General features: G+C 32.7%; 1 protein-coding gene across 1 annotated transcript in view; it reads right to left on the bottom strand.

Annotated features, from left to right (window-relative positions):
* Nucleotides 1-14,611, bottom strand: part of LOC139515948 (serine/threonine-protein kinase Nek9-like) — a 109,270-nt gene that overhangs the window by 76,069 nt on the left and 18,590 nt on the right. Inside the window, exons 8-13 of the mRNA XM_071305735.1 lie at nucleotides 12,722-12,891; nucleotides 11,259-11,373; nucleotides 7,484-7,558; nucleotides 6,207-6,269; nucleotides 1,689-1,833; nucleotides 105-305 (exon numbers count right to left, since the gene is read on the bottom strand). Of these exons, the coding sequence (XP_071161836.1) occupies nucleotides 105-305; nucleotides 1,689-1,833; nucleotides 6,207-6,269; nucleotides 7,484-7,558; nucleotides 11,259-11,373; nucleotides 12,722-12,891 (769 nt within the window). The remainder of the gene's footprint in view (nucleotides 1-104; nucleotides 306-1,688; nucleotides 1,834-6,206; nucleotides 6,270-7,483; nucleotides 7,559-11,258; nucleotides 11,374-12,721; nucleotides 12,892-14,611) is intronic.

Genomic DNA, 14,611 nt, shown 5'->3' with positions numbered 1-14,611 from the left:
GGGGACATAACTCTATTTACTTACCAAACTCTCCACATCCCCATGTATAAACATCTCCTTCCTTAGTAAGTGCCACACAAGAGGACATAACTCTATTTACTTACCAAATTCTCCACATCCCCATGTATAAACATCTCCTTCCTTGGTAAGTGCCACACAGTGGTTGTCACCACAGGAAATTTCTTCCACAGGTCTGCTGCTGAAGAAGTTTATTGGAATGAGAGAAAGTACAGAATCACCTTCTTCATTGTCAACACCAAGGCAGCCATAATAATCTGAGCCACTAGCATATACCTGGCCTTCATCTGCATAAATAAATGAATAAAGTATTTCTTATACAAAATTACATGCTTTTAAATCAAACTTCATTAGAACAAAAGTTAATAAACATATGATTTGATCAGTGAATAAACTTGACTTTTTTACTAGATAAAATTGAGAATGGAAATGGGGAATGTGTCAAAGAGACAACAACCCGACAAAATAAAAAAACAACAGCAGAAGGTCACCAACAGGTCTTCAATGTAGCGAGAAATTCCCGTAGGCGTCCTTCAGCTGGCCCCTAAACAAATATATACTAGTTCAGTGATAATGAACGCCATACTAATTTCCAAATTGTACACAAGAAACTAAAATTAAAATAATACAAGACTAACAAAGGCCAGAGGCTCCTAACTTGGGACAGGCGCAAAAAAGCGACGGGGTTAAACATGTTTGTGAGATCTCAACCCTCCCCCTATACCTCTAACCAATGTAGAAAAGTAAACACATAACAATACACACATTAAAATTCAGTTCAAGAGAAGTCCGAGTCTGATGTCAGAAGATGTAACCAAAGAAAATAAACAAAATGACAATAATACATAAATAACAACAGACTACTTGCAGTTAACTGAGATTCAGCTCCAGACTTCAATTAAACTGACTGAAAGATTATGATTTCATCATATGAACATCAGGCACAATCCTTCCCGTTAGGGGTTTAGTATCATACCATCATAACATATATGAGAAGAACATAACCTGTGTCATGCCAACAACTGTTTTTAGAATAAATGTGTTTAGTTCTGACGCAAAGACCTTATCAGTGACCCAATATTAACGCCAAAATATGCAATCTTTAATGACTTGACAACAGTATCGTAATTATATCCCTTCTTAATAAGTCTATTCAAAGGTTTTGTAAGTTTCTGAGGTGAATACTGACACCTTTGTGCTTTATAAAGAATATTTCCATAAAAAATTGGATGTGAAATACCTGAACGTATAAGAAGTCTGCATGTTGAGCGCAGATTTAACAAAATTTATAAAGACAAAATATAGGAATTTCTATGTTTTTCTATGAGAAAATCTCATTAAAATCCCTTAAGATGAGAAACAAAACAGAAGGCTATTGAAATAAATACAGAAGAATCTTTGACTCTATTTCAGATCTATACATAGGAATTGCCAAGTCCATGTTAGCATAAAGGAAACCCATAATTTTTTAATGCATAATTGTTATTTTGATGGAGAGTTGTCTCATTGGCACTCACACCACATCTTCCTATATCTATAGGCTTGGAAAAAAGTCACATTCTGACAGTATCGTAATAATAAAGCATTTCCTAAAATCACATTGATTTAGATCTCATCATTGTTCTTTGACCTGAAATTACAACAATCAAACAATGGCACTGGTTACATACCTGTAACAGCAAGTGTAAAGTCCTCTCCACAAGCTGCCTGAATAAAGCCTGCTCCAGTTGGTCCTTCAACTTTCTGTGGGGCTTTGTATGCAGATTTGTTACCCTGACCTAACTGTCCTACAATCTCTGTTCCACCCTGTACATTCTGAAAAAATATAAGATATTTCTAATGGTAATCAATGGGTACATACTATACATATAAATTAGGCTGTTAGTTTCTCAATTGAATAGTTTTTCATGTTTGGGCATTTTATGTTTTATTCAGTATGGGTTTTCTCATTGTCTAAGGATGTACATTTGCCCAAGTGATAACATCTACTTCAATTAAGGTAACACGATACCGAATGGCATATCTCCCGATTTCCAAACTTTTTGGCACACTTGTTCATTGAATAGAGTTACATCGGAATATGTAATAAAAAATGGGGGTCACCATTTTTGTTTTCTTGGTATTTTCATAGGAGAACGTAAATTTTGGCGACAAATTTACATAGATATATAGGGGAAATGCCTTTTTTCGGCTTACTTTTTTTAGATTTTCCCATGGATGGCTATATTCTTATATACGGAGAAAAACAAAAAACTAACATAATATCCATGATTGTATACTGAATCCATACACGTATAGAAACTAATATGTCACCATCCTTGTTTTTGAGATAAATGGCTTCAAAGTTGATTGATACCCTTAGAATTTGACCGGAAACGTCTGACGTTATAGTATACAGAATATAACGTTAACGTTAGTACTACTCGGAGATATGGAAAACAAAATATGTGTCGGAATCTGAATGGTGTTTATTTTTATTTTTATTTCCGCTGTCGGGTTTTGTAAATTTCTTAGTAATGCAATATGAAAGTCTACTGATATAATTTATTTCGTCCTGCACATGGAAATTTCACTCACATGAATTAACATTAATCTCGTCTGATTTTCACACCAAACGAGCATATACTTGAAACTTGCTTGAACTGGTTGGTTCCACGTGAATCTTTTGATAATAGTTCATGCATAAATCCCCGTAATTTAGTACACGTAAAATTCACGTAAATTTTTAAAATAGGATCATTTATGCTAAAAATGTTAAATTGATTAAAATTAAAATCATGAAAAATATCTTCATATTTTTGTAAAGTTCACATGAAAATAATATGAAAAATTTCTCGTGTGATTCATTTGAATTACTGAGTTTTGAACTCCATCATTTAATCCGTGTCATTGCTTCATCCATGCAGAAATAGAGTACTCTAGAAATTTTATTTAGTTAACAGTTTTATAATTGCTCGGTTTTTGATGGTTGTTTAACGTTCAGTGGCAAATAGTTCATGCATGTTCGGGACGATACTACCAATTTTGAAAACAGTTGTTTATAAAAAAAAACACATGTGATGCACCAGTCAAAAAAGGTTTAACATTCTGTAAGTTGTGAAAATTATGAGTGTATGGTGTACTCTGCGTGGTGTAAATGTGTGAGTTGGTTGCTCAGCAAGTCGGGCAAATCTTGCAAACTGTATGCAAAATTTCACAAAGTTCAACAGTCTGTCATTTGTGGAAAATTATTTACAAAACAAATCTTGAGATCATATATGTATTCTTTATAAGTAAAACAAACTGCGAAATATAAAAGTTCCAGCTTGAAATTCCACATGTAGGAGATGTAAGCCGGAGTCTGTACCTTTTATATTTTATCAAAATGCCTTATCCAGCAACCTGTCATGAACAAAAAATAAAGAAAATCCAGACGATATGCGCACCTTCAATATGAGTAGTAACACCAGGTGCATCATTTAAACCTGAAGCAAAAAGACTGTAGTCCTAAATAATTAGCCCTATAAACCCTATATATACCAAGTTCGGGATTGACGGTCGAACGGACACTGGTGAAACAATATGATAATACGTGCTCTATTAGGATTTTGGTGAAAAAACATATTTTTGAATATGCAGTTCATATAAGGGAATGGTAATTTGGAGTTCTAAAATGAAGTAGCAATGTAATCAAGCTAACATTTCCGTCATTTTGTCTTTGGTGGAAAGTTGATTAATTGGCAATTTTACCGCACCTCCTTATTTAATTATGGTTTGAATTTTCTCCAGAAGAACACAAGTGTTAAGACTTAAACAAATATGTACTAAGATACTGAAATTTTATTGTGATAATTATACTTCACATACTTTCCGATTTAGGGGACCAACGTTTACTTAAACTACAAATTAGAAATAAAAAGATACTCGTCCAATTAGCATTAGTCACAATTTTCTTGATGTCATTGGTTTTGATGTCGTTAATTGTCCAGATGTTTCTATCTTATAAATTGCATATCCCACATCTCCATTTATCATTCTAACAGCCAACTGTTGTACAAATAACATGTTCCATACATTTTTTAGTTTTATTTGTACTTGTACTTTTACAAATAAAGTCTCATGTTATCCCACTTCCATAATGAGCAAGCGGTAACGTAGATATTTCCTTTTGCGTAAATGTTCTTAAACTTTGTCTATTTCTTTGAAAAAATTAGAGACAATGATTTACATTTTAACAACTAAAGTTTCAAGTGACGGGTGTAAAGTGTAGGATTGATTGTTGATTGCTCAACGTTCAGTGGCAAATATTGCATGCATGTTCAGGACGAAAACATGTTAACAATAAATACAATAGGTAGGTTTTGTAATAGACGCCATCCGGGATGATGGTCGAGAAAATTTGGACTGACACTGGAAAATGAGGGTATATTGGATAGGGACAGAAATTTTGTCTTGCAACAGGCCATCTACGGACCCCTCAAAGAGTTGTTACAAGGGGTCTTAATTTTCAAAGAGCGTAGTACTCTCTATATTCGAGGCATCGGATTTAATGTTCTTATTCTGACCGGACGTGGCGGCAAACTTGATACATCCCGCACAGCCAAATGGACGCCCCACTTTGGAAGCATTTTACTGATGTCGGAAGAAGACCAAGTGACCATATTTCTATTACCTAGTCACCCTTGGGTGTAAATTGTAGAATAAAAACAAAATATTAAAATTATGTACTTTGTCAGAAAAATAAAATGTATTTGTACTCATTACGACACAAGTGGAAATCTCGGCGAGTCTCGCTTTTCATCGTGTTTCTAAAGCTCGTACACATACATTTTATTTTACAATGTACATATATATAGTATATTTATCAACACAAAGAAATACATACACTTCTTTTTATACATGTATATCTACTTGTATACTTGTTCTAAAAACTCCTTTTAAGTCTGTGAAACTCCTCGGGCTTTTCCCGACGCCTAGTATATATGTGAGCAATATACCCCTCATGGCCTAAAAAGGCAACTATGTTAATTTTCTTTCAGTCGTTTTGTCTCCGAACTTGTACATGTACATTATTTCAGACTCAAATCACACAACAAAAACACACTACCACCGAATATCCATGCAAGCGTAAATTAACACGAATATAAAATCTAAATGATTTCAAGATCTAGCTATTTCTGTCCCTTTCTGCCGTTTTAATAATAGTTAGTCAGTTGTTTAGTTGTAAATTTCGAGAAAAAAATTTGTAACGGACCCAGTCTGACTAGAGCCAGTCCCAACTATCAACTTGCGTTTGTAGACGCAAGTGAATACTTCGGACTGGCTTTAATCAGACTGTAACGGGACCTAAATTTTATTTTTTATTTTTGCCGAATCAAGTTCCCATGCATTTTCAGCCTACGTTAACTTTCTCAGGCCTCATTCCGATGTTTCTGTCTGTCCTGTGTAGAATTGGTCCAAAGGATTACAAAGCTAGCACTTTATTTTTAAAATGTTCCCGATTTTACTCTGTACAGACCAATGAATTTTATAGACTGTTTAAACTTGGAACACAGGGAAAGTTATTCGGCAAAAAAACAAGTTAAACCACTTTTTTTACATTCCATACAAACAAACTTTTTTCTGTGTGAGTTTCAAAGTCTGCTTGTATTGTGCTTTGTCGCCTAAGTCTATCCGTATTCTTATCTAGAAAATTTCCTTTTTTCCTTTTTGTCCGAGCAGTGTTTTTGACGACTATTTTAACATGAAATAATAGTTGTACAATTCCCTGTTTTTTCACACATCGTCCTAAGTTTCTATAGATTAGATTTCTACTTTCAAAATAAAATTTCATGTTACCGTTAAAAATGTCACATAGTTAAAAAAAAATTCTCTTTGTGATTGCAGAACCTGCTGCATTGGCTTGTATGTGTGAATGTTATTCGATAACGTTAGGAACGATAACTCGTGGCGTAACGTCATTCGGTATCGTGTTACCTTAAAATTTATTGGATAGTTGTATTATTGACAATCATACCACATCTCTTAACTTTTTTTACCCAACTGATTCTTAGTGTAATGTAGGCATGAAATCAGCGAAACAACCTTTTCAACCTTATATGTAGACTTATGAGACACTTATGTTCAAACATTTCTTATGGTAACAATGATCCCAGTGAAGTAAGGGTATACAAATGTTTATACCATACATATTAAAAACATTTACTTACTGCCCATGTATACAGTTCTTTCTCCATTGTAACAACAGCAAAGTGGGAATTTCCAACAGCTACCTAAAATAGATTTAAAAAAAATATTAACAAGTTAAATCTAGATTATTTTGATCATGATATTTATTTATCAAATAAAATCTCAGTTTTATTTTTAATTTTCTAAATTTTATTCCAATCATGGTCAAAACAAAGAATTTAATACTGACATGATATATTCAGCATTTAGTGAAGAAGTAAGAATGTGTCAAACATAGATGGATGCCCCACTCGCACTATCATTTTCTATGTTCAGTGGATCATGGAATTGGGGACAAAACTCTAATTTGGAATTAAAATTAGAAAGATCATATCATAGGAAATATATGTACTATGCTTTAAGTTGATTGGACTCTAACTTCATCAAAAACTTCATCCTGAAGTTGGAAAGACGGGCGGACGGACAAACAAACAAATGAACAGACAAACATACATACAGAAAAACATAATGCCCCTAGGTTGGAAATATATACCAGCTTTAATTTGGCCGGGACATTGCTGATACAAACCATCAATATAGGTTTGATAAGAAACTGGTAAGAATTACACATGTGAGAGTGTTTCAATGCAATTTTGCTAATGATTAAATTTCTGAGAGGAATAATTCTTTCGATCAAAAGTTGAATGGCACTAATTTTCCAAAAATGTCAGAGAAATTGCTGGTATAAATATACCTCTGATAAAATTTGGCAAGAAATGTACAAAGAGTCCCTACAAGACCAGACAGACAAACAAACTTACAGACACACAGAGAGAGGGATAAACTGATTCCAGATGTTTCTATTCCTTTGTAATTTTGGATGGTAATGTATTTATTTGGACTAGTAACTCTTTTTAAAAACACATTTCTCAAGGAGAAGGTACATTTCAATGCTTATTTGGCCCTTTAAATCCACACAAAAAATAAATAATTGTAGTATAGTCAATATCCATCAAATTTTGTAAGTTTCAAGTGAAAGGTTTTCGGAAAATATGAATATTTGCAAAGCCTTGGTAACAAAAACTGGCTATGACATAATAAGGGAGATTTTCCAAATTTTAAGCAAAACTAAGTCAATTTTCCGAAAAATGGCTGTATAATCCATGAAAAGTGTGTATTTCAAACCCAAATTGCAATGTTAATGAAATAAATAGTTTCAGCGCTTGATAAAACAAATCAAAGATAGATTAAATTACATTTGACTTCAAGGCCACATATGCCCTAGATCGTACCTCCTCCTTTCCTGGTTCAAGCTTACCTGCACGGCACTTTTGCCTTTAGTAAATATATCTTGTTTTTGTGGTGTAAACTTTCCACCTCCCCACTGGTACACCTGATAGAAAAATAAAATATTTGTCATAGTCATTAAAATATGAGTAACAGATTTATTAACCAGGGTATTTTGCTACATGACTCTTTTTTCCGACAATATTAATATGGGGTTATTTTCACATCAGGATATTATTATGGTTTAAGGCTTTGACTGGTATTTTCCCTGAGTTCATTTCGGTGCCTTGTAAAATGCATTTATATTGAAAGTGAAATATTTGCTATGGGAAAAAGGGTTCAGTTTACTGATTATAAAAAAATTGTAAGGGTTCCACGGAACCCAGTGTCTAGCCTACTTTTGCTGTAAATCGCAGGCTCAACATAAATGAGGAAAAAATTAATAAAAATATTCCTCTCTAACTATCTTTTGATTGTAAGAATCTTCTGTCCAATTTTGGTAAAAATCCAGGATAGTTTCTGAATCTTATAAATGTTTTAAAAACTTCAACTGTCCAAGTTTTGTACAAATCCAGGATAGTTTAAGAAAGTTATTAAAATTTAAAAAATTTAACCACAAAGTGAATGATATGTTTCCTGGTAGAAAAACTAAGTCCATTTATAAATAAAATACGGAAGCAATGGATTTTCTTTTTTACAAAATTTATCGTAAGCTTCTGTCCAAGTTTGGTAGAAATCCAGGATAGTTTATTATATTAGTTTTATAAATTGACCATAAACCCATAAGCGCAATTTAGCCATTAATCAATGACACCATCGATAATCATGGGTCATACTAGAAGATATTATAAAAACAAGAAAAGAAATAAAACAAGGAATAAGCATATAAGATTTAAACACAATCTTGCTATTGAAAATAAGAAACAGGACCTAAACTTTCATAAAGAGTTCGTCCTAAACCTATCTAAAAGAGATATAACTGAAACTGAATGTAAAGTTATAGCAAAAGGTTTAAAATTTGTTCCTACAAACAAATATAACCACAGACAATTGATAAAAGATTTTCAATCATTTGAGAGGTCGTTGCGACTGAAATATCATTTCGGTACTAATGTACGCACAGCAACCAAAAACCACCCTTTCAAAATTAAATCTAATTTCCAAGTTCCAATCATTGGCGATAATTCAATAGAAAAATACATCTTCTACACTAAATACGAATTATCAAAATATATGCCGACGATTAAATACAATATGTCTAAATCGGAACGTGAATGCATAAAGAAATTAAAAAACGACAATACTATATGTATTCATAAAGCCGATAAAAATAACACGACTGTAATACAGAATAAACGTGATTATCTTACTGAAGGCGAATTTCAATTAAATGATGGTATTCACTATACTAAAATAATAAATATTGACATAGAAAATACCAGAAAAATAGTCAATAAATTGGTATACCGTATGAAAGAAAATGATGAAATAGACGAAATGTCTTTCAAATTCTTACGAGAAGAAGGTAAAACATTTAAAACTCCAAAAGCCTACTTCCTTCCTAAGATTCACAAACTTAGTACGGAAACATTAGAAATGTACCAAAATGAATGTATGAATAAAGAAAAAGTACATGTACCAGGTCGACCGATTATTAGCCAATGCTCGGGACCATTACTAAATATTGGAAAATACCTAGATTATTTTCTTCTTCCATTGGTAAAGACACAAGCTACATATCTATCAGATACTAGCGATTTTATCAGATACATAGAAAGCACTCACACGAAACAGAGTGATTTACTTGTTTCCTATGATATAACATCGCTATATACTAATCTTAATTTCAATGAAATTAATACGGCTATAGAAAATACGCTGAAAGACCATGTAAATCAAGAATATGAAATTAAAAGACCATCTACAGAAAGTCTTCTTGATATTCTGAGTATTTTACTGACAAAAAATGAATTTACTTTTAATGAAAACGCATATAAACAAATCGTTGGCGTTTCAATGGGCGGAGTTGCTTCCCCGGAAATATCTGATATTGCTATATTTGACCATATAAATAATATTATAGAACAATATCCATACAAAGACAATATCAAATTTCATAAACGAATGAGAGATGATGGTTTCATTATATTTAATGGAAGCAGCGAGCAAATTAAACAACTATTTGAAATAGCAAATAAGAAACATAACTTACTGAAATTTACTTTTGAAATAAATACTCATACTATGAAATTCTTAGATGTGGTATTGTACAAAGGTAAACGGTTTAGTACATCTGGAATACTAGATGTAAACTGTTACACCAAACCTACTGAGAAATATCAGTACTTACATAGAAGCTCAAATCATGCTTCTACCTGTTTCTCTTCTTTTATCAAAGGAGAAGGGACTAGAATTTTAAGAAACTCTAGCAATAAGGACAAATTTAATAAACGTATCAACTGTTTATAGATAAATTATCTAGACGAGGATATACGAAAGAAATCGTCAGTCAAATATTGCACAAAATTCGCCACGAAGACAGACAGTTAAAACTTCGGAAGAAACAAAATAAGAATAAAATAACAGGCAGAAATATGTTCATTACAACATATCATTATAATGCTGAATATCTTAAAAAGATTATAACAAAATTCTGGTATATAATTCGGAAAGATCCGATTGCCAAACAAATATTTAAATCTAAACCAGACATGGGTTTCAAAAACAATAAGAATATTAGCGACATGATAATTAATCATTAGTCGAACAACCCCTCCACGGGAAGCGTATACTGTGAAACAGATGTAATAATGACACGACACCGATTTATTTCAATAGATCACGTATCTGAGATAACCGACGGTTTCTTATATGTCCATGTTTCCACCCGGCAGGGTACCTACACATGTTTCTTCAAATGCTAAACATGAAGACTTGTAAAATATCATATAAATTATAAAACAAACACGCTAGTATACCGTGAATTCAACAGTGTAGACTTATGCTGAAGTAATTAGTGATAAAAATAAAGACAATAAGTCTTTTTATTAATTAAACAATAGTGCTGACCAACTTGGTCAGTTCTCTCAGTCTGTAAAAAGACTAACTACAACGTAGACCCATATGCACGTGTAGTAAATTTGAAAAAAAAAAAAAACTGTTATGAAACAGACCAACATCTATCTATGATACTAGATACGAAATAAATATATAAAGGTCGACCTCTGATGAGGGTTTACCTGGGATTATTCCCGAAAGAACCCGAAACATTGCATATTAAATTCTAAAGAATTAAGCAATAAAAAGTACGTAGTGTCAGGTCAGAAATATTGATACCATACCATGAATAAGTGGGTTTATGGTCAATTTATAAAACTGTATAATAAGAAAGTAATAAAATTTAAAAAACTTTAACCACAGAGTGAATGCTATGTTTCATGGCAGAAAAACTAAGTTCATTTTGATTTATAAGTAAAACACAGGGAAAAAATGGAATTTCTTTATTACAAAATTTACTTCTGGATACTATATTATGATCTTATAAAGCTTCTGTCCAAGTTTGATACAAATCCAGGATAGTTTAAGAAGGTTATTAAAATTTTAAAAACTTTAACCACAGAGTGAATATTTGTGGACGCCACCGCCGACGGAATGTAGGATTGCTATGTCTCACTTTTTCGACAAAAGTCGAGAGGCTCAACAAAAATTAGAATCATGCAAAAGTTTATATGCTTATATATTATAAACCTATATTGTGATTAAATTGGTACAGATAAAGATATTGTTCATCTTTTTACAATACCTACCTCACTGGATTTTGATTTGATGATAGGTACAGTCTCTGTTGAAGCTACTGACTGTAATCTTAGTCGTCTGGATTGGGTGTTTAATTCCCAAACTTTCCTCTTCATATCTTCGTTACTAAAAAATATATTTTAAGACTACAATCTTTAACTGTTACATAGATAATTTCATTAAAAAACAGATAATATTTCTGTGATATCTAGAAAGGCATGGTATATTTAAAATATTTTGTTGGTCTAAAGACATTTGATGGGAACAGACTAAGAGCTTAAAAGGTAAAGTTTTTGATTGTTCTGTTAAAACACTTAATATTGTTATACCTTATATATATCATAAACAATTCTATTGGGTGATATGTTATCATGTGACATAAAATAATTCAGTTAATTTTCATTTAATTGCAAGGAAGAACTAATAATCCTAAAAATTTACACAAGCGGTTAATAACCCTATTATTCACCAGCAAATAACAATTTTTTGGTTTCTTAATGTTTACAAGAATTATCTATCATGAAAATGACGTCACAGACGTTAGTTAACAAAATGGCAACATTCACTTTACAGAAAGTCCATGAAGTGAAGAGAAAACAAGAATGTGTCCAAAGTACACGGATGCCCCACTCGCACTATCCTTTTCCATGTTCCATTGACCGTGAAATTGGGTAATAATCTAATTTGGTATTAAAATTAGAAAGATTATACCATAGGGAACATATGTACTAAGTTTCAAGTTGATTGGACTACAATTTTATCAAAAACTACCTTGACCAAAAACTTTAACCTGAAACTCCCTCTTTCATTTTCTATGTTTAGTGGACCGTGAAATTGGGGTCAAAAGTCTAATTTGGCTTCAAAATTAAAAAGATGATATCATAAGCAACAAATTTACTAAGTTTCAAGTTGATTGGACTTCAGCTTCATCAAAAACTACCTTGACCAAAAACTTTAACCTGAACGGATGGACCCACAGACGGACGCACAGACGAACCGAGCCAAAGACCAGAAAACATAATGCCCCTGTACTATCGTAGGTGGGGCATAAAAAGGCTTTGTACATGCATCTAATGTTGAGGATATCTCTTATGAGCAGTCCTTTTCAGGGCCCATCCAAATTTTACAATAGGGAACCTACCTTTGTTGTACATACAAGAAATTGTAAAACAAATATATTTTCAAGCTTTAACTTGTGTTTGTAATTATATCAATGGTTCAAATGGACTTTCCGCTGTTAGTTTGATATAATAAACAATTGTGGATCTTTAGAAGCGATGAATATTCAAAATTGTCAACACTTAAAAGTTGTTTCACTTCAGTTAAATAACCTTCTTGTGTTGACAATTTTGGATATTCACCTTTTCTACAGGCCATAATTGTATAATAATACTACTTCATTGTTTCATAAATATTGCATCATTTTGATTGGTAACCAACAACCATATGGTGTCCACAAAAGACAGGTATATACCTGTTTTCTTTCGTAAATATTGGACTAGATAATATTTCTTCTGACGATGGCCTGTCTTTTGATTTTTTCTGTAGAGTAGATTTGACTAGATCTTTGATTTCCTGAGAATACTGTGGGTTAATGTCTTCGTAATCACCTTTCACTATCTCGTAAGCTAGACGTAGTTGATTCTGTAATGGAAAAAAGATGGTTGATTATATTATGATTTATTACAGGTTCATTTTTATATCTTTCCTTATTCCACTGACTGATATTTGTACAGAAGAGTTGATATCTAAAGAATTAACTACTAATTTAACACACTCTTATGTGCATGTCTCAAGTAAAAAAAACTTAATAAAATGGTTGTCTTCAATTGTATGTCCTGTTAGTACTTGAGTTGTGATTGCAGAACTTTGAAATGAAAATAACACTTTAAATTTTGTGCATTGGAAACACTTTTCTTGAATTACATCCAACTAGAACAATTAAACCCAAACATTTGAAAACCAGGGATGTTGAAAACATAGAAACATTTTGACCTACATGTGACCAAAACGGGACATAAAATGGATAGCTAAAATCAGATAAGGTCAATTTGCCTGACAAAAGTTGGAATCAGAATTTCTTTGTAATTTCATAACTTATCCATGTGGAATTTTGAAAGTCTCTGTGAAATATCTTCATCTCTGTACTAGACCTAAGGCTATTTAGAGGGGGTCTCATTGGGGGGTTCCGATCCCGGATCCCACTTACTGTTTTGTCAGATTCCTGTATCCCGCTTACACTATGTACCTAAGCAATTCTCATTTTTTTGTCATTTCCCGGGTCCCTCTAGACCTCATTTCCCGTTTTCACGACACAATAATTTGACTTTCCCGTGTCACCCTTAACCAAAAATCGGCAATCCCGCGTCACGCTTAGACCCCAATGAGACCCACTTTAGATATAGTGTGCATAAATCTGTCTTTTGAAATAAACTGTATGTTGACCTGAAGAAGAGTTTTGGTTTTTTTTCTTCACTGTCTTTCTGTCTCATTGATGTTTACCTCACATCTTCTTTTGTTCATTTGGAATTATCAATATGTGTACTGCTGATGACAGGTACATGTACATGTGCAGGGCTTTCCATTGAAGCCGGTAGCCGGCGGAAATCTGCCGCTTGCGGTAGATTCCAGTGCCGGCTACTTCACTGACAAAAATATAAATTCAAAAAGACAAAAATATCTTTTTCAAATGTTTACAGGCAGCAGAGAGACGTCTTGTCGCAAAGTCGCGGTCACGATAAACAAGGATGAAAATCAGTGTTTACCTTGGGCTAAATATAGTTCACATGAATTCAGGTCACTGATTGGTTGTCTATTTAAAGTCAGAATTCATCGTTTCTTTTCAAAGATAACAAGAGAGGCGTTCCGGTGGTCATTAAACGATAACAATAGAGACGTTCCGATGGTCATTAACTCGTTGGCTTTTTTTTTTGGGGGGGGCTTTTAAAACGTGAAGATAATCAGATAGGATGACAATCTTATGTTATGGAATAATAGCAGTCAAATTAAAGAAAATATAGTAGATCATATTGTTCAGAATCTGGAAAACAGTATCTTTAAAAAAGTTTTGAAGTTCATTTTTCAAAACCCACGTTGTGTTCAGAGAATCAATATCAAAAACGAAAGTAGAATATTGTCGACTCGACCTCAAATAAATAACATTTCCAAATGATTTATGTATCCGACTTATTGAACAGTATACAAAAAAAGCGAAAATCAGAGGATATATCAATTTTTTGTCAATGCTTGTGAAACAATTGTATGATTTAAATACGTGTAACAGTCTTTATAGAGAAAAGGGGGGTCATTTGTTTACAAATGCACGTAGTTATGCAAAATTAATCGATCAAGATTTCAAACAAAC

Source organism: Mytilus edulis, chromosome 3 (assembly GCF_963676685.1).
Source record: "Mytilus edulis chromosome 3, xbMytEdul2.2, whole genome shotgun sequence".
NCBI lineage: Eukaryota > Metazoa > Mollusca > Bivalvia > Mytilida > Mytilidae > Mytilus > Mytilus edulis.
The sequence above is the reverse complement of the archived record's forward strand: the minus strand, read 5'-3'. Positions and strand labels throughout refer to the sequence as shown.